The sequence below is a fragment of the Thalassophryne amazonica genome, chromosome 2 (genome assembly GCF_902500255.1).
Source record: "Thalassophryne amazonica chromosome 2, fThaAma1.1, whole genome shotgun sequence".
Lineage (NCBI taxonomy): Eukaryota > Metazoa > Chordata > Actinopteri > Batrachoidiformes > Batrachoididae > Thalassophryne > Thalassophryne amazonica.
The window spans coordinates 74,773,685-74,799,397 of record NC_047104.1 but is presented as its reverse complement, the minus strand read 5'-3'; the positions used below and the strand labels follow the sequence as shown (position 1 = coordinate 74,799,397).

Below are 25,713 nucleotides of genomic sequence, written 5' to 3'. Positions count from 1 at the left end.
AGAAGAGTGTTTCTCCCTTATTTAGCAGGAGTAGGGGAAAAACTACAGAGGATCTTCAGACGGCACAAAATCTCAGTTTACTTTAAACTTGTTAACACCTTGAGACAGAAATTAGTTCACCCTAAGGACAGGATGCCTAGTTACAAACAGAGCAATGTAGTGTATTCTATGAGATGTCAGGAAAACTGTAACAAACACTACATAGGTGAAACTAAGCAGTCGTTACACAAAAGGCTATACCAGCACCGCAGAGAGGGCGCCGGTGGACCTCAGTCTGCAGTTCATCTCCACCTTAAGACACTGACCACACATTTGAGGAAATGGAAGTTAAAATCTTAGCCAGAGAAAGGAAATGGTTTGAGAGAGGAGTGAAGGAGGCATTGTATGTGAAACAGTTGAAACCCAGCCTTAACCGGGGAGGGGGTCTGAGACATGCTTTGTCCCCTGTTTACAATGGGGTATTCAGGTCAAAGCAGTTTCAGTCTTTTGTTCATGGTAATGAGTCATTCATTCATCAGGAGAGTCGTCAGGAGAGGTGTCAGTCCCATCGTTAGGAGGGACAGCTGCTCTGTCATTAGGAGGGTGCTAACTAGAGCACAATAGGTGCTAATTAGAGCAGTTGTTTAGTCACTAGCCTATCGCAGTCTGCCTCTCGGTTGGTTAGGTTTAAAACTCCAGCTTTTGTGGCTTCTGTTATTCTTTTCTACAATAGTCAAGACAGAAGTCAGACTACCAGAGCAAGAATTGTAGCTGAGGAAGCTTCTGCGATTTGAAGCAAAACGTCCTCGCATCAAGCAGCCCAGTCCAGTCGAAGATTCAAGCTTCTCTACTATGGCATTTTCAATGTTAAAGTTAGCATTAAGCTGTTCGCGTCTCAGTCAGCACGTTTATGTGCTTTCTGGATAATTAATGGCTCAGCGTTCGTTGTCATAAAGGAGTCAAATTGTAATTCTTTTGAATTTATTTTTATTCGTATATTAATAATAGCACCACCAACAACAATAATAGTAATAATAATAACTCATAATAACTAATAATGCTACAATACAATTTTAGAGAAAGAGACAAAAAGAACCTGATGAAACAAAACACAATAGAAAAGATAAAACCAACTAACAATGAAAATAAATAAATACATATAGAAAAAAACAACTTTCCTGTGAACACCGAGTGATTCTTACACCTCCACTTCATCCCTGCTTTATTTAAGTTTAATGACAATTTGTTTCAGTTTCAATTTGTTAATTTCTTCAGTGATTTCCTCCAGAACTATCTGCCAAGCTAGAAAATTGCTGCATCCTTGTAAGAGCAGAATACTACGGGAATGAATTTGAATAAGGAAAGTTGGGCTTTTTCTCACCAAATGGATGCTACACTCACTGCAGTTTATTGTCTGGAATAGTCCCAGACTGCATTTCAAAGCTTCTGCTGTAGAATTCAAACATTTTCATGTGGGTGGTGTTGGGGGGTAATTTTGGGTTGCATCTTTTTGTTGTTTTTCACCACTTTCATCCCTGAATATGTCAATCGTGAGTCACTTTTGTGCAGATTAAAGTCACTAACTGGGACTCCTGTCTTGTGAGAAAGAAACGAGAATCGTCCTCCGTTCTGTTCAAACAGCTCCAAACGCTGCGTGACTCTCTGCCGAGTCAAGTTAGAATGATAGAGTCCAGTTGCAATTAATAAATTCAAAGCGAAACGCCATTTACGAGGTCTGTTCGAAAAGTATCGGAGCTTTTTATTTTTTGCAAAAACCATATGGATTTGAATCACGTGTGATTGCATCAGTCAAGCTTGAACCTTCGTGCGCATGCGTGAGTTTTTTCACGCCTGTCGGTTGCGTCATTCGCCTGTGAGCAGGCTTTGTGTGAGCAGTGGTCCACCCCTGTCGTCGGATTTTTATTGCGAATAAATGTCTGAATGATTTGGAGCTTTGCTGCATCAATTTTTTTCCAGAAACTGTGAGAGACCTCCAGGTGGACACCATTCGGAAAATTCAGATGGCTTTCAGGGACCACTTTATGGGGATTACATAGATTAAGGAGTGCTCCAGCCAGTTTAAAGACCGCCCACAGCGTCTGAGAGCGCGGCACACTCCGAGCGCCGATCGACAGGCTAACACCCCGCTGAAACAACCAGATCATTTTCAATGTGAAGGCTTTGTTGATCCGGGATGTCGTCTGACTTCCACAAAAAAGGCATAAGGCATGGACATCAGCACTTTTTCGGCACATTCGACTTTTACAGGAGTTTTTTTTCATGGAAAAAGAAGCGGACGGATGCGCCACCGTGCCGCTCATGGTGCGGGACAAAACCTCCTCTGTGTTGGTCTCACAGGACGGCTTTGAGATGGATTTCAGACGGCTGTCGGTGGCTTTTTCGTCGTGACTATCCGAGAAATTGTGCATGAGCTGGACATGCCCCAACATGTCCTGTGAGGCTTCATCACGCTGTTGCTTTGCACCATGCGGCTCTGCCGCGACGCGTGGAATTCCTCCGCTCCTCTTTCCATGACAAAAACTCAACTCAACTGTAACAGTGGAATGTGCCGTTCATTTCTAAACTGGATGCTGTGTTTTATCCGGGACGTCCTCTGACTAGCACAGAAATTGCGGAAGATGTGGACATCAGCACTTTTTCGGCACATTGAGACAGACATGCGGAGGAATTCCGTGCGTCGTGGCGGAGCCGCATGGCGCAAAGCAACGCCGTGATGAAGCCTCACAGGACATGTTGGGGCATGTCCAGCTCATACACAATTTCTCGGATACTCACACGACTAAAAAGCCACCGACAGCCGTCTGAAATCCATCACCCCAGGAAGCCATTGCTGCTTGGAGTTACTGCTGAAATTCTTCACATAGACATTGTCACCTGCTTTCAGCAGTCTCTCTCTCGCATGAAGATCGTGGCTGTCCTTCTGCTTTTCTTGCTTTCTTGCTACCTTTGTTTTCAAGTCAGGGCGAAGCAGATCTAGCCTTGACTTAGGCCTATGGCCCATCAACAGCTCTGCTGGTGTACGTGCAGTAGTGGTCTGAGGTGTGAGGCCGTACTTGAACAGGAACCATGAGAGTCTAGTACTCAGAGAATCACCTGTCATGTGCTTCAAACCTTCCTTCACTGTCTGGACAGCACATTCCGCCAGTCCATTCGATGCTGGATGGAAAGGAGCTGTACGAATGTGACGGATTCCATTCTGTTGCATGAAGTCACTGAACAGCTCACTTGTGAAGGTTGGACCATTGTCCGTGACTAGGGTGTCAGGTAGACCATGAACTGCAAACACTTGTCTAAGTTTCTCAATGGTTGAGGGAGCTGTTATGTTGCCCATGATGTGACATTCTATCCACTTAGAGTAGGCGTCGACCATGACAAGAAACATCTGCCCCATGAAGGGCCCTGCAAAGTCCAGATGTAATCTAGACCAGGGACAGTCTGGCCACTCCCATGGATGCAAGGGAGCTGGTGGTGACATTTTCTGATTGGACTGACACTATGAGCATAATTTCACCTTGTTTTCCAGGTCTAAGTCTATTCTTGGCCACCAGACGTAGAATCTTGCAAGACTTTTCATCCTAGACACACCTGGATATGTCTCATGCACTTCCTCCATGATCTCTGAGCGGCCTGGGGGAGGTACAACGACCCTCGTCCCCCAGAAGATGCAACCATCTTGTAAGCTCAGTTCAGTCTTTCTTTTCACATAAGGCCTCAAATCCTCACTCCCTGTCACCGCGGGCCAGCCTTGTAGCAGGTAAGTCTTTACCTTGGACAGGACAGGGTCTCGCTTGGTCCATTGCTTGACCTGGGATGCAGTCACTGGTGTTTCCGACAACTTCTCTAACGAAAAGACAGTCTCTGGAGGCACGTAAGTGGTGACTGGCATCTCGGGCAATGGCAGGCGACTGAGTGCGTCAGCATTTGCATTGTCTTTTCCTGCTCAGTACACTATGGTGTACTGGTAGGCTGACAGTGTTAGTGCCCAATGTTGGATTCGGGCGGAGGCAAGTGGTGGGATGCAACGTGTCTCACCAAACAGACTCATCAGTGGTTTATGGTCTGTATGCATTTTGAAAGGACGGCCGTAGAGGTACTGATGGAAGCGCTTAACAGCAAACACAATTGCCAGACCTTCCTTGTCTAGCTGCGAGTACCCCTTTTCTGCAGCCGTCAATGTGCATGAAGCAAAGCCAATAGGCTTCTCTGATCCATCTTCCATTACGTGTGACAGCACTGCCCCTACACCATACGGCGAGGCATCACATGAGAGGCTCACCTCCTTGTCTGGATCGAAATGCACAAGCAGTTTCGCTGACTGGAGCAGTTCTTTCACTTCATTGAAAGCCTTCTCTTGCTCGTCACACCACTGCCACTTTGTGTCATTGTGCAGTAGTTTGTACAGCGGTGCCAAGACCTTTGACAGGTCCTGCAGAAATTTGCCATAGTAATTCACCATCCCAAGAAAGGATCTGAGTTCGGTGACGTTCTTGGGGCTCGGGGCTTCCTTGACAGCTCTCACTTTGTCTTCCATTGGGCAGATACCCTCGGCTGTTATCTTATGTCCCAGGTAAGTGACACTCGGTGCCATGAACATGCATTTGTCTTTTTTCAGTCTCAGCCCTACATCTGAGAGTCTTTGTAGCACCTGCTCCAAGTTGCTGAGATGCTCGGCCTCGGTAGCACCCGTAATGAGCAGATCATCCAGGTAGCATGCTACATGTGGGATGCCTTGCAACAGACTGTCCATTGTCCTTTGGAAAATGGTGGGGCTGGACGCCACTCCAAACACTAGGCGGTTGTACTTAAACAATCCCTTGTGCGTGTTTATTGTGACAAACTCCTTGGACTCATCGTCTAGCAGCAGCTGCTGACAGGCGTGGCTCATGTCCAGTTTTGTAAACGACTTGCCCCCTGCCAGGGTTGCAAATAGGTCATCCACCCGTGGCAACGGGTACTCCTCCAGCTTTGAGACCTGGTTCCCGGTAAGTTTATAGTCCCCACATATTCGCACTGTTTTGTCAGGTTTCATAACAGGAACAATGGGAGCTGCCCACTTGGAGAACTGGACTGGCTCAATGATGCCCAGCGCCTGTAAACGCTCCAGCTCCTCCTCTACTTTCTGTTTCATTGCATAGGGTACCACTCTGGGCTTGTAGAAACGTGGTGTGGCATTAGGGTCAATGTGCAGTTTCACTGTCATTCCCTTTCTTAAACACTAATAATAATAATAATAAAATGTCTGCTTAATTAATAATAATAACAGTATAATAATAAATAGGATCTCTGATTAATTGTGCATGAATTGAATATGAGGGGGATTTCCCTGAGAAAAGGAGGCGTCATCGGAAAATGGAATTATTTCTCAAAGGGGCCAAATTACACATGGCACAAAACATACTTCTGAGTGCAGCCATTCCATTGTGTCAGGTATTAAGAGTGTCCATTTGAGAAGTGATGTGATCAATATTGCGTGGGAACATAAAATGTATTGTGAGAGAAGTATTGCGTGGTGACACAAAACATTGTGAGGGAACACAAAACAAGCTCTAAAAAGAAAATTTCCATCTCTGAAAAGCATCATCCTCACCAGGTCCATTCGGAGGCTCTGTATTTTGATCAATGTTATTTGTGCTATTTTTGACAATTAGAGCACTGTTACTTGCCTGCTCATTTTTCTTTTTTAAACTTGTCTTCAGTATTTTTTTTTTTTTTTTACTTCTATTAAATGTCTAACTTTTTGGATGTTTCTGTTTGACTTAAATCAAGATGTCTGGTAATTCTTGTTCTATTACCTTTTATCTAATGTAACCATGGTGTCTCCATTTTTTCTTTTGAAGGCCCTGAATCATTTGAAGACACAGAGTTGTCTCCATACACTAACTACTCTTACTGGCTCATAACAGCTAATGTGGCTGGATCAACTGTAAGTCCACGAGCCTCTTATCAGACTTTTGCCACACCACCTGATGTGGACCAACTCCACTTAAATCTTGTGGGACGCCCAGGTCCAAACAGTGTTAGCCTTAACTGGAATGCTCCGCCGAATGATACAGGGCCAGTGGAAAGGTAAGAAGGCTGGGGTGGAAAGGGGCAGTATTTGGGAATGCAGAGGAAATGCAACCCAAGACCTCAGTTCTGCAGCATTAGACAACTATTATACTGTGTGCATAGTTATTAGGCAAGTGAGTATTTTGACCATGTCATCATTTTTATGCATACTTTCCAACTCAAAGCTGTATAAACATGAATGCTTGTTGGATTTAAGCATATCAGGGGATGTGTGATTGTGTAATGTGGAAGGGTGTGGCCTAAGGAGATGAACACCCAACACCCTGTTTCAAGTTGTGCATAATTATCAGGCAGCTTATTTTCCTCAGGCAAAATGGGATAAAAATGAGATTTACAGTGCATCCAGAAAGTATTCACAGCGTTGCGCTTTTTCATTTTTTTATGTTACAGCTTATTCCAAAATGGATGAAATTATTTTTTCCCACAAAATTATACACACAATACCCCATAATGACAATGTTTTTTATTTATTTATAAAAAATAAACTACAAAATCACATGTACAGTAGCGTTCAGAATAATAGTAGTGCTATGTGACTAAAAAGATGAATCCAGGTTTTGAGTATATTTCTTATTGTTACATGGGAAACAAGGTACCAGTAGATTCAGTGGATTCTCACAAATCCAACAAGACCAAGCATTCATGATATGCACACGCTTAAGGCTATGAAATTGGGCTATTAGTAAAAAAAAAAAAAAAAGTAGAAAAGGGGGTGTTCACAATAATAGCAGCATCTGCTGTTGACACTACAAACTCAAAACTATTATGTTCAAACTGCTTTTTTAGCAATCTTGTGAATCACTAAACTAGTATTTAGTTGTATAACCACAGTTTTTCATGATTTCTTCACATCTGCGATGAGTTGATGTGTTCTTTGGCAAATTGTAACCTCTTCTGCACATGTCTTTTATTTAACAGAGGGACTTTGTGGGGCATTCTTGCAAATACATTAGCTTCACACAGGCGTCTTCTAACTGTCACAGCACTTACAGTACCTGTAAGTGCTGTCACAGACTGTCACAAATCAATGGGTGAGCCTTTGCCATTCTGGTTATTCTTCTATCCATTTTGATGGTTGTTTTCCGTTTTCTTCCACGCGGTTTTTTTTTTTTTTTTTTTTTTTTTCCCATTTTAAAGCATTGGAGATCATTGTAGATGAACAGCCTATAATTATTTGCACCTGCGTATAAGTTTTCCCCTCTCCAATCAACTTTTTAATCAAACTACTCTGTTCTTCTGAACAATGTCTCGAACGTCCCATTGTCCTCAGGCTTTCAAAGAGAAAAGCATGTTCAACAGGTGCTGGCTTCATCCTTAAATAGGGGACACCTGATTCACACCTGTTTGTTCCACAAAATTGATGAACTCACTGACTGAATGCCACACTACTATTATTGTGAACACCCCGTTTCTACTTTTTTTTTTACTAATAGCCCAATTTCATAGCCTTAAGAGTGTGCATATCATGAATGCTTGGTCTTGTTGGATTTGTGAGAATCTACTGAATCTACTGGTACCTTGTTTCCCATGTAACAGTAAGAAATATACTCAAAACCTGGATTAATCTTTTTAGTCACATAGCACTACTATTATTGTGAACACTACTGTACATAGGTATTCACAGCCTTTGCCATGAAACTCAAAATTGAGCTCAGGTGCATCCTGTTCCCACTGATCATCCTTGAAATGTTTCTACAGCTTAATTTGAGTCCACTTGGAGTAAATTCGGTTGATTGAACATGGTTTGGAAAGGCAAATACACTTGTCTACATATAAGGTCCCACAGTTGACAGTGCATGTCAGACCACAAACCAAGCATCAAGTCAAAGGAATTGTCTATACACCTTAAGACAGGATTGTCTCAAGGCACACATCTGGTGAAGGGTACAGAAATATTTCTGTTGCTTTGAAGGTCCCAGTGCACACAGTGGCCTATCATCTGTAAATGGTAAAAGTTCAGATCGATCAGGACTCTTCCTAGAGCTGGCTGCCCATCTCAACTGAGTGATCGGGGGAGAAGGGCCTTAATCAGAGAGGTGACCAAGAACCCGATGGTCACTTTGTCAGAGCTCCAGCATTCCTCTGTGGAGAGAGGAGAACTTTCAAGAAGGACAACCATCTCTGCAGAAACCCACTAATCAGGCCTGTATGGCAGAGTGGCCAGACGGAAGCCACTCCTTAGTAAAAGGCACCAACTGGAGTTTGCCAAAAGGCACCTGAAGGACTCTCAAACCATGAGAAACAAAATTCTCTGGTCTGACGAGAGAAAGATTGAACTCTTTGGTGTGAATGCCTCTCATCATGTTGGGAGGAAACAAGGCACCATCCCTACAGTGAAGCATGGTGGTGGCAGCATCATGCTGTGGGGATGTTTTTGAGCGGCAGGAACTGGGAGACAAATCAAGACTGAGGGAAAGATGAATGCAGCAATGTACAGAGACATCCTGGATGAAAACCTGCTCCAGAGTGCTCTTGACCTCAGACTGGGGTGACTGTTCATCTTTCAGCAGGACAGTGACCCTAAGCACACAGTCAAGATATCAAAGGAGTGTCTTCAGGACAACTCTGTGAATGTCCTTGAGTGGCCCATCCAGAGCCCAGACCTGAATCTGATTGAACATCTCTGGAGAGATCTGAAAATGCCTGTGCACCGACGCTTCCCATTCAACCTGTAATTACTGCCAAAGGTGCATAAACAAGGCATTGAGCAAAGTGTGTGAATATTTATGTGCATGTGATTCCTTAGATTTTTATTTTTAATAAATTTGCAAAAAAAAAAAACAAAAACTTGTCATTATGGGGTGTTGTGACTAGAATTTTGACGGACAAAATGAATTTGCTCCATTTTGTAAAAAGGATGTAACATAACAAAATATGGAAAAAATGAAGCACTGTGAATACTTTCTGGATGCACTGTAGCTTTAAAGACATGGAATACTGGAGAAAGGCAAATGCAGTGGGTGATTTAGTGGAACCTAATTCTTAACAGATTTCATTAAAAGATACTATACTTTCATTTTATAAAATCATATAAACTGAGATCTACAAGTGAACTGATTGGAAAGATTCTTTCACATTGAACACAAAATAGCATATTAAACAAGGGACTGTGAGACAATGAGGCATGCATGGAGGGAGCAAACAATGAAAGTGGTTGTGGAAGTCACAGAAGTTCGGAAAATCACAAGCCGGGCAGGCTGAAGAGAACACAGAGGTGTAAGAATGAAAAGGGCACAAAGAGAAGGAAAAACTGCTAATCTGTGTGTTAAACAAGTTTCCCTGAGGACCCTTAGGGGACAGTGACAAATATCTTGACAAACGTTGTTGTGTGAGAAACAAAAAGACTGACAGAAGTGGAAAACGTATAGGTGGAGCAGGTGGCAGTCGATGGTGTGAGAAATACGTATAAATGAAAGGTACCAGACTGAAGAGAATAAGACAAACAAGGTCATTATATTTGCAAATAACAAAAGAATATTTATGTGAAATGACCTAATATTAGTGCAGCAGATAAGTGTAAGAATTATTCAATTGATGATACAAGCACCAAATTTGGTATTAATACTTCTGAGAAATTATTTTCTTCAAAAAAGGCTGTTAGCCAGATGAAATTCTACAAGTTTACAGTCTTGATGCACTAATATGGGAGCAATGCAAACTCCATCACAGAGAATGTCTCTGTGTGCTACTTATACCCATTTTAGCCCGCAAGCCAATGTGGTTTACTGGGGTGTGGCCATTGCCATGTACAAGCAACTACTAGGACCCATAGGTAAGAGTTACGTAAGGAGTTAAGGCCAGTGTTCATCCAAAGTACATGGCTGACATTAAAAGCTAAAATACTACCTCTACTACTAAATCCTTACATCCCAAACACTATCACGTTCAGCAGCATACATGTTCTACAGCATGCTTGTACGCCTATTAAAAATACATACAGTCTATCTAAAAAGCGTGAAAATATTGCCTGAAGTTAATTTCCAATCCTCCCTAGTCCACACTACAGTATTTAACAGGTACAACATTGAAATAAACCAAGACTGTGTGATGAAATTACATATTTCCAGGCACTTGAAAAAATGGTCACCATCTTGAAAATTGAAGTGACTAATTGTGGTTTTTTTTTTGTTTTGTTTTTTTTGCAAAAAGTCATCTAAGAAGTACCATTTTTTCCATATTTGGTGCTCGTTTCCACAAAATAAATGTTTCTTATACTGTATGCATTTATCTACTGCACTATGTTGTTACTGTTACTGATGGAGAACCCATATGTGTCCATCTTTCCAGAACTAGATGTAATAAACTGCTCTGTGGATTTATTTTATATTTGATATGATATTTTTAGTGAACCCTGCCAGTCACATTAATATTTTGATAGATGGCACTCAGACAAATTAATTTGTAGGCATAAAAATGGATTTTTCATCATTTTGTCTAAGATCTTACCAACTGTTTTAGGGAATTTTTTATTTTGTATGATGCTACTACAGATCCATGCTGTGATGCCAATTATAATGTATTAACTTTAAAGTGAGCAAACTGTCAATTTGTGGCCATAAATGATTCAAATATTACACTATATATTTTGGTATAGATACACTATATACTGCTCCTTATTGGTGATCTAAAACACTCCTCATAACTTTATGGTGACATACATGTTATCAGCAATCGATTTACACAGCCAAACATTGTGAAACATTGACAATGTGATTGTGATGTGTGACAATGATGATGATCATTCATTAGGGTATTTTGATGCTCCTCCAGCATTTTGCACAGTACATGGTACATGAGTTGGTAGCTCTGTGTGTGTGTTGCATCACATTCACCTGAATGTGAAGCAACATTGTAAAGCACTTTGACAATCTGCATCACACAGAAAGGTTACATAGAAATGCATTCCAGTTGTGCAACATTCCCTTCATAACCAAGTCCACTTTTAGGGAACCACTGAAAAATGAAAGATGCTCAAGTATTCTGTCATTGTCTCCCACAGGTTTGTTTTATCCTCTACAGAGACATCTAGTGAATTAGAACCCATCACCCACTACAGAGGCTTGTCTACAAGGGCTGTGGCAGGTGGTTTAAAGCCCTTCACCAAGTACACTTTCATTTTAGAGGTAGATGTGCCAACTATACAGCCATTGTATCTGTTTCTACAATATAGGAAAAACTTAGGAGCATATGCTATTGTGAAAGGTTATTGTCATTCCAAATAATAAAGAGTAATGGAATTAAAGGATTGTACGAAATTTATTTGAATGGTTTCAATGTAAGTCTCTGCCTGTGTTGTTGTATGCTAAGTTAATGCTGATTCTCACAGATCGACTGATAGCATGCATTACTGTGACAGGCATATCCAGTGTATGAATGCTCAGCTTTTTAAAATAATATATTCATTTGCCTTTAGTTAACTGTCAACTTTGCATGTAAGATCCTATGTGGTAATTGCCATAAAGGTCTTGTTTTTAATGAACAATCTTGTATATTTTTAACACTGTGGTTTTGAGAGCAAATGTTGCCCATTTTACTGACTGAAATTTAGAACACTTAAATTTTTATCATAATGAGCAATCGTAAGCTTCTGTAGTGATGGCCAAATTGGGCATTATGGAACATTTACTGTTTTTTTCTGAAACCACAAGATAGCGTTATTTTTTTAAAAAAGAGGCAGGTGCTGTGTTTTTTCTGATGCCACATGGTGTCTTTTATTTTTTCCGGGTTTCAAAGCAGGCTGAAGCACATTGTGCTGTGAACCCTGTTTTTGAAGAGGTCACTTGTTAGTGACCTTAGCAGGGAAAAAACCTGCAAATGCATCATGGGGCCATATTGGAAAATCATTGCTCTTCTGCTTCATTGTCATTTTTCTTTTTAGTCTGTCATTGATCTCCTTTCAAGTTGAGGAGCATGTGCAGTCATTTTTACATTGCAGCATCCTATTGGGATGACGCTGTAACACACAGATAAGAGTCCATGGATGACCACTTTAACTGAGCTATGTTTTGCCCATGAAGTTACGTGTGACATCTCATAATTTAATGTCTGCCAATGGGCCCACTGTCATTATGGAAACAAACAAACAAACAAAATATATTTAATCTATTCTGTATTAGGACCTGCATCAACAATGAAGTTAAAGATCAGAATATAAAAATGATAAAATCCTAACTTTTCTGACAGGCTTGTTCCTCTGGAGGGTGCATGTCTACCCCACCTCTCTCTGTTCTGACAGCCTCTGCCCCGCCGCAAAACCAACCCGCACCCAGTGTGACTGCTACAGGACCTCATACACTGCATGCTTCATGGGAACCCCCGAGCCAGCCAAATGGTAAAATTCCTAAACATACATCACATAACAAAGTTATTGTGACAGGTAATGGTTCGTGCAAACAAACATTATCACATATTTACCAATGCACACATTTTATTTTGTAAGTGCATTTACAATATCATAAATGTCTGTCGGAGTGAATAACACTAAATTACACAGACATTTATGAACTTACATGAAATGCTGGGCTTGCAGTGTGGCCTTTAGGCTCGTGTCACTCCAAAGTATGAGAAACAAATAAACTGACTAAACACACACACATATGCACACACACACACACACACACACACACACACACACACACACACACACACACACACACACACACACACACACACACACACACACACACACACACACACACACACACACACACACATTAAGAGAGGAAGATGTGCACACACACACACAGTGTGAGCGAGAGAGAGACTTCCAGAACTGATACTGCCTTTGGTAAATTCACAGAGCTTTGTAATGGCTCTAAGGCTCAGTGTCAAACAAAGCCCTGAAACCAGGCTTTCTCACTGTTTATGTCTCTCTGACTTTTCTCTTTTGGTGAATGTGCTCTTCTAAGCCTGGTTGCTTTGGCTGCCTCTCAGTCACTTTTACATTTTACTGTCATAATTTCATTATCTAAAGACTTTTTCCCCTCTTTTTTTTTTTTTTTTTTTTGTTCCACTCTCAGCTGTGCTGGGCTATAATCTCAATTGTGACCTGCACACATTTACGCTTTGAGTTTAGTCTCGTTCCAGATTTCGCAAGCACTGTCATTTTTCCTGACCCCAGGTAAGGTGTTCTCTGCTGCAGTTCTTCTAGAAATAAGCTTTTATTTTTAGCCTGTGTAAGAAATATCTTGCGCTTTTCTATCTGATGCACGTTTGAAGGACTTTGCAGAAATGCCTCCCTCGCTCTCTCTCTCACTCACACACACACTCACACTCGCAGTGTGCTGCCCTGCCATACACTCAGCTCCACGCTGAGACTAACTTAGAGATTAATACCCTTGAGCGAGGTACTTACTGATTTTCTTGTTTGATCGGGGAATTGAACATATAAACCTCTTTGTTATGTGGGCCGCTGAAGAGGAGGTACTGCTGGCCCACCACCACCAGAGGGCGCCCTGCTTGGAGTGCGGGCTCCAAGCACGAGAGGGCGCCAGACCCAGAAGAAGTGACAGCTGTCACTCATCGCACCAGCTGTCACTCATCTACACCACTATATAAGCCGGACTGCAACTCCACCTCCCCGCCGAGAAATCGACTACCGAAGAGGTAATTTCTCTGCTGACTCATATCGTTGAGTGATAATCTGAACTTCTTTTGCAGCCGTTATCCTGTGGTGTTCGTCCTTATCTGTGGAATTGGCGTTTGGTGTGACAGCGACGGCTTCGCCTCACACCCCAAACCAGATAAGTGGTTTAAACAGGAGCTGCACGAGTGTGTGATTGGAGGTGGAGGTGCTCCCTCCTAACTGTGTGCAGACTGTGGATTACTGAGTGTGCGGACTCACACTCATTCATCTTGTCTTTGCTTTCTGCCAGCAGTACCAGGGTCGACAGCCGAAGACGGAGGCCACCTGGGGACTCGGGACTTGGCGGCTCCGGTGTTCTTCAGACCGTTGGTGGTGGGACGCGGCTTCTCTCTCGTCGGGGGTCTTCTATCTTTGAGCCTGCCCACACGTCAGCTGGTGTTAATTGACTTTGCAAATTTTGTGTATTTAGTTGTGTGTTGTCACAACATTAAATTGTTACTTTTTGGCTTATTCATTGTCCATTCATTTGCGCCCCCTGTTGTGGGTCTGTGCTACGACACCTTCCCAACAGGATTTCTCGGCCATTCGTCATGGATTCCGAGGGGCGTCAACCCGAGCTTGAACGGCCAATGGAAGAGCCAGGAGCGCAGGCGTCAGCGGGAGGCGTGTTGAGTGAGCTGCTTCACGGCTCGGCTAGATTTAGTGACCGAGCAGAATGTTCTCCTTAACCGGAGGGTGGAGGCTCTCACCGCCAGGGTGGACGCGCGCGATCAGGGCGCTGCTGCAGCCACTCCTCTTGCTGGTCCTGGGCCCATAACAGACGTTCCACTGGTCGTTCAACGACCCCCCCCACCGTCCCCTGAAGCATACATTACCCCTCCGGAACCGTACGGGGGCTGTGTTGAGACGTGCGCAGACTTCCTCATGCAGTGTTCGCTCGTCTTTTCACAGCGTCCTGTCATGTACGCGTCAAACGCCAGCCGGGTGGCTTATGTTATTAATCTGCTTCGAGGAGAGGCACGCGCCTGGGCTACGGCGCTTTGGGAGCAGAATTCACGGCTCCTAACGTCTTATGCTGGGTTTATACGGGAGTTCAAACAAGTGTTTGACCATCCCAACAGAGGCGAGACCGCTTCGAGCGTGCTGCTGTCAATGAGACAGGGGCGTCGCAGCGCAGCCGAGTATGCAGTCGACTTCCGCATTGCGGCAGCGAGGTCTGGCTGGAATAACATTGCGCTCCACGCCGCCTTCGTAAATGGACTGTCTCCGGTCCTGAAGGAGCACCTTCTGGCTAAGGAGGAACCGCGGGATTTTGACGGGCTTGTCGATTTGGTTATACGCTTAGACAACCGTTTAAATGAGCATCGTCGGGAGCAGGCCGGGGGGCGTGACCGGGCACGAGCCGTCCCTCCCCCTTCCGGTTCCGAAAAGGTGACGTCGTCCCCACGCTTCACTGCCAGAGAGCTCCGTGTGGCTACAGCTCCCCCTGCTGAGGAGACTATGGACACGAGCAGGGCCAAAATAAAAACAACCGTCAGACAAAGGAGGCTGGCCCACGGGGAGTGTTTTGTCTGCGGCTCTTGTAAGCATATGCAGAAGGACTGCCCCAAAACGGTCAAACTACAATGCCCGTCCTTAGAAACTGGGCTAAGGGTGGGCCATAACACGCACGCGGGGAAATCCCGCAAATCTGCACGAATCCCAGTGACGATCCTTTGTGGGGATCTAACCCTTCACGCCCCAGCACTGGTAGACACGGGGTCGGAAGGGAATCTGCTGGATAGCAGATGGGCAAAGGAAGTAGGGCTCCCCCTGGTGGCTCTGCCGGCACCATTGCAGGTGCGAGCACTAGATGGCACCCTGCTTCCATTAATCACACATCAGACACAGCCAGTGACCTTGGTTGTGTCTGGAAATCACAGGGAGGAGATAGTGTTCCATGTAACACCTTCTACCTCCCGAGTGATTTTGGGATTTCCATGGATGGTGAAGCACAATCCCCGGATAGATTGGCCATCCGGGGTTGTGACGCAGTGGAGCGAAACCTGCCACCGGGGGTGTTTAGGATCCTCGGTTCCTCCCGGCACGACGGCTAATCAGGAGGTCAAAGTCCCCCCCAATCTATCGGCGGTGCCAAAGGAGTACCATGATCTTGCTGACGTCTTCAGCAAAGATCTGGCGCTCACTCTTCCCCCGCACCGACCGTACGATTGTGCCATCGATTTGGTCCCGGGCGCTGAGTACCCGTCCAGTAGGTTGTACAACCTCTCACGTCCGGAACGCGAATCAATGGAGACCTACATCCAGGACTCTTTAGCTGCTGGGCTGATCCGGAACTCCACCTCCCCGATGGGTGCTGGTTTCTTTTTTGTGGGCAAAAAGGACGGCGGACTCCGTCCATGCATTGATTACAGAGGGCTGAACGAGATCACGGTTCGCAACCGATACCCGTTACCTCTGTTGGATTCAGTGTTCACGCCCCTGCATGGAGCCCAAATTTTCACAAAATTGGATCTTAGAAATGCGTGCCACCTGGTTCGGATCCGGAAGGGAGACGAATGGAAGACGGCATTTAACACCCCGTTAGGTCACTTTGAGTACCTGGTCATGCCGTTCGGCCTCACTAACGCCCCCACAACGTTCCAAGCTTTGGTAAATGACGTCTTGCGGGACTTCCTGCATCGGTTCGTCTTCATATATCTGGACGATATACTCATCTTTTCCCCGGACCCTGAGACCCATGTCCAGCATGTACGTCAGGTCCTACAGCGGTTGTTGGAGAACCGGCTGTTTGTGAAGGGCGAGAAGTGCGAGTTCCACCGCACTTCTTTGTCCTTCTTGGGGTTCATCATCTCCTCCAACTCCGTCGCCCCTGATCCAGCCAAGGTTCATTGTCTGTTCATTTGCGCCCCCTGTTGTGGGTCCGTGCTACGACACCTTCCCAACACTCTTTTTAAAAGCAGTTCTTTTGTACATATGTGTAACTCAAGTAACAAATTAATTCTGTTCTTCATGCACATTTCTTATTAGTTATAATAAAGCATAATTTTAATGTGTTGTTGAGTCGTCAAGTCTTGGAGCTTGTACTGCTGTTGTGCATCTATGTAGCCACCACACCACAAAGCCATTTTGGGTCATGGATGGCAACCGCCCAGGCAGATGGTAAAAATGGTACATTTACTGCATTTATATAGTGCTTTTCCATCTGCATCAGACGCTCAAAGTGCTTTACAATAATGCCTCACATTCACCCCAATTTCAGGGTGCTGCTATACAAGGTGCTCACTACACACTGGGAGCAACTAGCAACCTTGCCCAAGGGTCTTGAGTGATTTTCCTGTCAGGCTGGGATTTGAACCAAGGATCTGCTGGTCTCAAGCCCAACGCTTAACCACTAGACCATCACCTCCCCATCAACTCACCACACATACCCAGGCAAGACAACTAATCCATCCCCAACTCTCAAAAGTAGCCATCTATCTGCTACAGTCAGGTTTACTCAAGGTCATTTCAAAATATGGCAACTTGCTTTGGATACCGTGATCCTTCAGTTGGTGAACAGACTGTTCTACTTGTTCTACTATGTTTGAGGTTTTCTTCAACATTGCTTCTATAAAATTTGGAAACCTTTCAGTTTTCTAGAAGTTAAGAATTCCATTAAAATATAAATTTTGCAGTTGTTAATTTTGAAAGCAGAAGCGCCAATATTTATTTATTTATTTTATTTTTTTTACCCAAATCATAACGTGGTTAAGTCAGCAGTACACGTGATCATATTTAGTTCCAAATACATTATCGGCACACAAAGATCCACTTAATGAATATCTTCTAATTTATCTACGAAAGTGATCAAATTGACACTCAGCCTGTCATGAATGTTATTAATTTGAACCCAAAATGTAGACGTGAGCCCATGGAACATAAAGCAATAAGTGATTTATTTTACCACAAAATAGCAGCCCAAAAGGACCAGAAAACAGTCCAAATGTCAGGTGTGAAGGAGGAGAGACAGTTGCACCATGGCGTGTCATGGTAAAAGAGGAAACACACGAACAATAGTCTAGAACCCAGCTCAGACATGTATGCACATCACTTAGGTGAGGAAAACTCAACTGTTCTAGACTAATATGAACCCAATGAACAATGTGAGATATGTGCCAAAATCTCAATCTGGGACAAACAAAAAGGAACATGCCCTTTTTTGACCCGAGTTTTACTTCTAATACAACTGCATTTTCTAAACTGCAGCAGCTACAGATTTTCCAAGGTACTCAGTATGTTCAGAATGACCAGTACAGAGTTTAAAATTTCTAATTTTGATATTTTAAGAGAAAACTGCAAAAAACATTAGGTCAAAGCACCTACATAAAGACCGAAATCGCCACATATGTAGTAACTTTAACTTTCTTGGCTGTTGGGAAATTTCCCTGATAATCTTTAAAACATTTAAGATCTCAAGATACTGCTGTCTGTTAAAGAAACAAGTTTTGTTTTGTATTTTTCACTTTAAATCAGTATTTAATTGATAACTGTATGACTGAGAATAAAATCTCATATTTGGCAAATGTTCGTTTTCTTTTGATGTGCGGTAATAAATTGGCCCACTTATTTTTAGCCATTTTCTCTTGAATATCACATTCAAAATTTTACACTTTTCTGTGACCCTCCCTAACATGTACTGGTCATTCTGAACATTTTAAATATCTTGGAAAACCTATAGCTGCTGCAGTTTAGAAAATACAGCTACTATATTTGAAGTAACACTTGTGATAAAAAAGGGTGTGGTCATTTTTGGGCTGTTCGATTACATTAGATTAGATAGAACTTTATTGATCCCTTGGGAAGACTCCCTCAGGGAAATTGTGGTTCCAGCAGCATTGTATAGCAGCACACAGGGTAAGAAGCACACAGAGTATCAAAAGTGAAATTAAGAAAGAAAAACAGCTTGCAAATATAAATATAAATACACAATATAAATACCAGACAATACGAGGTCTGTCCAAAAAATATCGGACCTTTTTATTTTTTGCAAAAACCATATGGATTTGAATCACATGTGATTGCATCAGCCAAGCTTAAACCTTCGTGCGCATGCATGAGTTTTTTCATGCCTGTTGGTTGCGTCATTCGCCTGTGAGCAGGCTTTGTGTGAGCAGTGGTCCACCCCTCTTGTCAGATTTTTATTGCGACGCGCGGAATTCCTTCGCTCCTCTTTCCATGACAGAAACTCCTGTAACAGTGGAATGTGCCGTTCATTTCTAAACTGGACGCTGTCTTGATCCGGTATGTCATCTGACTAGCACAGGAATTGCGGAAGACGTGGACATCAGCACTTTTTCGGCACATTGAGACAGATGTGCGGAGGAATTCCGCGTGTCGCGGCAGAGCTGCATGGTGCAAAGCAACGCCGTGATGAAGCCTCATAGGACATGTTGGGGCATGTCCAGCTCATGCACAATTTCTCGAATACTCACACGACTGAAAAGCAACCGGAAGCCATCTGAAAGCCACCTGAAAGCCGTCCTGTGAGACCAACACCGAGGTGGTTTTGTCCCACGCCATGAGCGGCACGGTGGCGCATCCCTCCGCTTCTCTTTCCATGAAAAAAACTCCTGTAACAGCAGAATGTGCCGAAAAAGTGCCTTCTGCCTTTTTTGTGAAAGTCAGACGATGTCCCGGATCAACAAAGCCTTCACGTTGGAAATGATCTGGTTGTTTCAGCGGGGTGTCAGCCTGTCGATCGGCCCTCGGAGCACGCCGCGCTCTCAGACGCTGTGGGCGGTCTTTAAACCGGCTGGAGCACTCCTTAATCTGTGTAATCCCCATAAAATCGTCACTGAAAGCCATCTAAATTTTCAGAATGGTGTCCAGCTGGAGGTCTCTCACAGTTTCTGGAAAAATTTGATGCAGCAAAGCTCCAAATCGTTCAGACATTTATTCGCAATAAAAATCCGACGAGAGGGGTGGACCACTGCTCACACAAAGCCTGCTCACAGGCGAATGACGCAACCGACATTCGTGAAAAAACTCACGCATGCACACGAAGGTTCAAGCTTGGCTGATGCCATCACACGTGATTCAAAGCCATATAGTTTTTGAAAAAAATAAAAAGGTCCGATACTTTTTGGACAGACCTCGTACTTATCAATACTGGTTTACTGGCTACTACTGTTCCTCTCCTTCCCGTCTCCTGTCTTCCTGTTACTCCTCCTCCCCCTGAGTGAGGAGTTGTACTGTCTGATGGCCTGAGGGACAAAGGAGCTTTTCAGTCTGTTGGTCCTGCACTTGGGAAGGAGCAGTCTGTGGCTAAAGAGGCTCTGGTTGCTGATGACGGTGTGTAGAAGGTGACTGGCATCATCCATAATGTCCAGCAGTTTGTCCAGTGTTCTCTTCTCTGCCACTGTCACCAGAGAGTCCAGCTTCATGCCAACCACAGAGCCAGCCCGCCTGATCAGTTTGTCCAGCCTGGATGTGTTCTTCTTGGATGTGCTGCCCCCCAGCACACCACGGTGTAAAAGAGGACGCTGCCTACTACGGACTGGTAGAACATCCACAGTAGTCTCCTGCAGATGTTAAACGACCGCAGCCTCCTCAGAAAGTACAGCCTGCTCTGTCCCTTCCTCTACAGGTGGTTAGTGTGGGTTGTCCAGTCCAGTTTGCTGTCCAGCCACAGCCCGAGGTACTTGTAGGAATCCACAGCCTCCACCTCAGCTCCCTCGATCAGAACTGGTCGCAGTCTTGGTCTGGACTTCCCAAAGTCAATGACCAGCCAAAGTCAATGACCAGCTACTTTGTCTTCCGTCTTGTTGAGCTGTAGATGGTTTGTGTGTCACCAGGCAGCAGGTCCTTCACTAGGCTCCTGTCCTCCTCCTCTCTGTCATCCCTAATGCATCTAACAATGGCTCTGTCATCCGCGAACATCTGGATGTGACACAGCTTAGAGTTGTAGCAGAACTTAGAGGTGTACAGGGTGAAGAGAACAGGGGCCAGCACCATGCCCTGGGGTCCTCCGATGCTGCTGATCACAGTGTCAGATGTGGTGTCCCTCAGCACATATGGCTGTGTGGCCCCTCAGAAAGTGAGACTCCATCAGGAGGGTGGCCATTTTTGCACATATCCAAAGTTGTTCACTGGGGTCATATTAGTCTAGAACAGTTTAGAAAGAATACGGAAAAACACAGTAGCAGAAATTGTGCAAGCAAGAATAATCCAGCAACTGAGGTGAAACTTTGACAAGCTTACATAATGATACATAACAAAAAAGGGGCAACAGGTGTGATTATTGCAATGTAAACAGCTGTGAAGAACACAGAATAACTGGACCATCCCTACAAACACATAAACATCAATAGAGAGACACAGTGCACATCAAAATTCAAAGAAACTGGGATGAGTGTCGGTCAGTGATAACTAAAATACTCAATGAAAGATTAGTGCCTGGGAACTAAAGAAGAACTCAAAAATGGCAAATGAAAAGAACAGTGACACAAAACTAGAATAATGAGCAAACAGGATAAGGACAAGGGACGGAACATAAGAATCATCGAGGGTGGAGGGGGCCAGTTAGAGGGTCTGGTTGATGTCTGCGGGACAGCTGTGCAACTAGCAGAGAAATGTCGGTTGACATTGGGGGCGGGCGGGGGACAGCCATGTGTCTGACATTGAACAGCTAGGTTGTTGTCAGGGTGACGACTGTCTGGCTGGCACTGAGCCATCAGTTTCTCTGAGGAATGGCTGTGGGGCTGACAGTAAGCAGTCAGGTCATCAAGAGGGTGTCTGTGTGGCCCTCAAGAGGTGAGACATCATCAAGGGGGCGAGTGGGCAAATCCACCCATGAGTCAGTGGGCAGTGGGCAGCAGCAAAGAGTGAAATCCAGGCCTGTTGCCAGCCCAGGTTAGGATAAAGACCCGGGACCATCATTGCCCTTTTATCAGCCTCTGGAGAATGAAGGTCTAAGTCTTTTGGGAACTGATACTTCCTGTGTTACTGTATGGTTGTGAAACTTGGATACTGCCATCCAGGACCCAAGGCGGTTCTGTGGTGTTGTGGATGCAGCGGCGTGCATCACCATCACCATACTCCCAGTCTGCATTACCATGCTCCCAGACTTAACACGACGTAGGTGAGACTGGCAGGAAAATCTGGGGGTGGAACTTAAACAGCATCATTTGTTCCAAACCTCATGGCTAGAAGGAAGAAAGTTGAATAAATAAAGCTTAAATTTACTTTACTGCAATGATAAATAGTTTGTTGTAAACATTGTTGTTACTTTTTCTGTTACCTTTTATGCAGGCATCATAACACAATATGAGATTTTTCTGAAAGGACCAATGGATTCACAGAACCTTTCAAGTCTTGCTGAGAGGAGAGTGTCTGTCAGTCCTGGTTGGTTTGATTCAAGTGTCTCTCCAGAAGCACAGCTAAGCAGTGGCATCGTCTCACCTCCTGCAATGAATGCCACTATAACAGGTCTGCAGGCGTTTTCCACCTATCACATAAGAATAGTGAGCATCAATGTGGCTGGAACTGGTACTTCAGAGTGGACGAAAGCAAACACCATGGAGGGAGGTTCGTACAGATATGCAGCCACACCCACTTGTTGACTAAAGGCAACATTTAAATGTTTTATTTCTTGACTTGTAAAATTATTTTAAATAGAAAATTTTGAAAATCATTTGTTTTCTTGTGAAAGTGTAGTGACACGGACCCACAACAGGGGGCGCAAATGAACGGCCAATAGATGAGCCAAAAAGTAACAATTTAATGTTGTGAAATGTGCACAACGAATATACAGACAATCTCAGAATATAATTACAGACAATCTCAGAATATAATTACAGTCAATCCACAAAGGCGACGTGTGGGCAGGCTCGAGGATAGAAGACGTCCGTCCTGAGAAGAGCAGGAACCACACGATTTCCGCCACCACAGAACCTGGTGAATACTGGAGCCGCCAAGTCCCGAATTCCCAGGTGATCACCGTCCCCGACTGCCGGATCTGGTACTGCTGGCGAGAACAAAGACAGTCAAGTGTGGGTGTGTGTACACCCAGTAACAACAGCGGTGGGAATGCCACCTCCACCTCTCACTCAATAACTTGCAGAGTACTGAAGATTCCTCAGGGAAAAGAGTGCCTTCTAGCGCTCTCTCAGCTTCCACTGACAGCGGTACCGGTACTCCTGCAAACACTCACAATATACAAACAATATTGTAAAACGGCTGAGGATATTACCTCCAATGAAGTATGATATCTCGGCAACGAGGTGGAGATGACGTCTGGTCTTTATGGAGTGAGATGATGTTGAGTAGATGGGTAACAGCTGTCAAGAGGTAATGAGTGACAGCTGTCACCCCCGGCTGTGTCCATGGCGGCAGCGCCCTCTCGTGCCTGAAGCCCGCACTTCAGGCAGGGCGCCCACTGGTGGTGGGCCAGCAGTACCTCCTCTTCTGGCAGCCCACACACAACATGTTTCATTAGATAAATATTATAACTAAGTAAAAGTGAAAAATATTGGGCCCCTAGCATACTGGCTTTAAAATGCATATCTCACTCCAGTCAATGCTATCTTTTAAAAAATTACAACCCCAATTCCAATGAAGTTGGGACATTGGGTGAAATCTAAATAAAAAGAGAATACAATAATTTGCAAATCCTCTTCAACCTATATTAAATTGAATACACCACAAAGACAAGATAATTAATGTTCAAACTGGTAAAAACTTTGTTGTTTTTGTGCAAATATTTGCACATTTTGAAATGGATGCCTGCAACACTGGTGATGTAACACAACCACTGTGTTACATCACCTTTCCTTCTAACAACACTCAATAAGTGTTTGGGAACTGAGGACACTAATTGTTGAAGCTTTGGAGGTGGAATGCTTTCCCATTCTTGCTTGATGTACGACTTCAGTTCTTCAACATTCCGGGGTCTCCGTTGTTGTATTTTGTGCTTCATAATGCACCACACATTTTCAATGGGTGGCAGGTCTGGACTGCAGGCAGGCTTCTGTGAGTGGAGAAACTGGGAATAGTGCAACATTTTTATTTTTATCTTCATTTTACATATAGTCCCAACTTTTTCTGATTTCTGGTTGTTTCTGTTGCATTTCTGAAATTACAGAACTGCTATAAAGAAAAGTGTGAACATTTTATTGTGTTTTAAAACTTTGTGGAGCAAACACGAACATCAAACTCTTATAAAGAAGGACAAAAATACCTTGGCTTGGAAAACTAATATAAACTTAAGAGAACAGTGCAGGCTGATTTGACTCCCCATGTTTTTTTTGTATAAGTAAATCAGAATACAATAAGAGGCAACTCACTTTGAAATAAATAAAACATATAGCTGCAGCTTAATAACAATAACAATATAAAAATAACAAAAATCAGCAGCTTGTATTTTTATTCTGACTCCAGTTCATTTTAGTGTGATGAAGTCATCCTTTTTTCTCCTCATCAGTCACGTTTTGTGCTTGAACACTACATTAAGCTCAAGATTGAACAAATACATGCCTTTGGAAAATAACAGCTTTTAAAGTAAAGTTATCACGTGCTTTTTGTGATCTGTGCCTCTGAACATCACTGCACAGCTTCTCCACAGCAGGTTTTTTTTTTTATCCCGTGTATGCGTAATTTTTGCTCAGTTCATTTACATATTCTTATTTTTTAAGGATATTTCACCATTTATTTCATCTCATGATCTCATAAATTCAGTATATGACATGCACATGGTGTGAACAGGATGGTTCCATCAGAACCGCACCGGTAGAGAAAATGGAAAGAGAAGTAAAGGCAGCTCCACGGTTTAGTTTGGTTTTTAACATGTTCACTCGGGTTAAAATCCTCTCTCTCTGCTCCATGCTTGCTGTCTCACGTGCGCTGATGGTTCTCAGCGGAATGTAACATCTCGTGCCTCTGGAATCTCCCTCCCTCCACCACCCCCTCCCTCGCTCGCAGTCTGCAGCCAGTTGACTCTGCGCGCGCACACACACACACAGTTCCTTCGGTAAACTTCGCATTTTAAATGGCTTTGAACAAGACGGCCACTGTTTTAATCGGCCGTCTTATTCAAAATTTGAACGTCCAAATGACGGCAGGACGGCTCGCTGCCTAAAACTATGAATTGAGTGAAAAACAAAGACTTAAATAAAATAAATGACTCGTCGACCACTAATTAGTTGTTGGCGATTTCAATCGTCGACGTAGTCGTGACTAGTCGACGAGTCAGGGCAGCCCTACTTAAAAGCAAAATGCATCCACAGTGGTGCCGTGGTATGTGGCTTTGGAACCAGAACCTCCTCATGCTCCATGTTATTATCCGAGCCTCGCTAACCATTTGACCAAGACAAGAGGGAAACAGAGTGAGTGAGGCAGCGAGGCTGCATGTGGCTGCTGCAGCACGATGACGTCAGATCCCGAGTCGTTTTATGCAACTTTGTGGATAAAATAAATAATTTACGGTAATCATGATTATGAAAAATATTTGCGATTATGAAAAATAATCGCGATTGGCGAATATTATAATAATTGTGACTGCTGTACTTGTGCTGGCACTGATAAAGCTGATAAACTTAGCCAGAGTCTTTCAAAAAAAACGGACAACAGATTAATAGCCATTTTTAGCCATAATCATTACATAACCTTGTAGACCAACTTTTAGCTAGCTAAAGGTCACTCTGCTGCATCTGTGGCCACTTAGTTTCATGCTCAGACTTTTGACAGCACATCTGTCCATGTTACTTTTTGAATTCAGAAACAAAAACACATTAAATATGACTAAATAAGATTTAAAAGCACTCAGTATTAATAAATACATACCTTGAGAGATGTCACTACGACGGATTTCTGTCACTTGGGCCATATATGAGATCAGTGCAGAGCCGATGGGAGGAGGGGGTCTTATTAGGCAGTTGATTCTGATGTGCAGCTTCACTGATCACAGGCATGTATGTTTTCTGCAGAAACACAGATTTCCAAGTTTTTGAGACTTTCACCAAAAATTCTGATTTTTTGCGAGCTCTCACATGGTCCGTAGATTGCTCTGCGGCTCCACCGCA

The 25,713-nt window shown here is 43.7% G+C and overlaps 1 protein-coding gene across 1 annotated transcript in view; it reads left to right on the top strand.

The window, feature by feature from the left end:
- ush2a (Usher syndrome 2A (autosomal recessive, mild)) overlaps positions 1-25,713 on the top strand; it is a 1,147,097-nt gene that overhangs the window by 351,493 nt on the left and 769,891 nt on the right. The window contains 4 exon segments of the mRNA XM_034188044.1: positions 5,838-6,066; positions 11,069-11,192; positions 12,253-12,400; positions 21,947-22,222. Of these exon segments, the coding sequence (XP_034043935.1) occupies positions 5,838-6,066; positions 11,069-11,192; positions 12,253-12,400; positions 21,947-22,222 (777 nt within the window).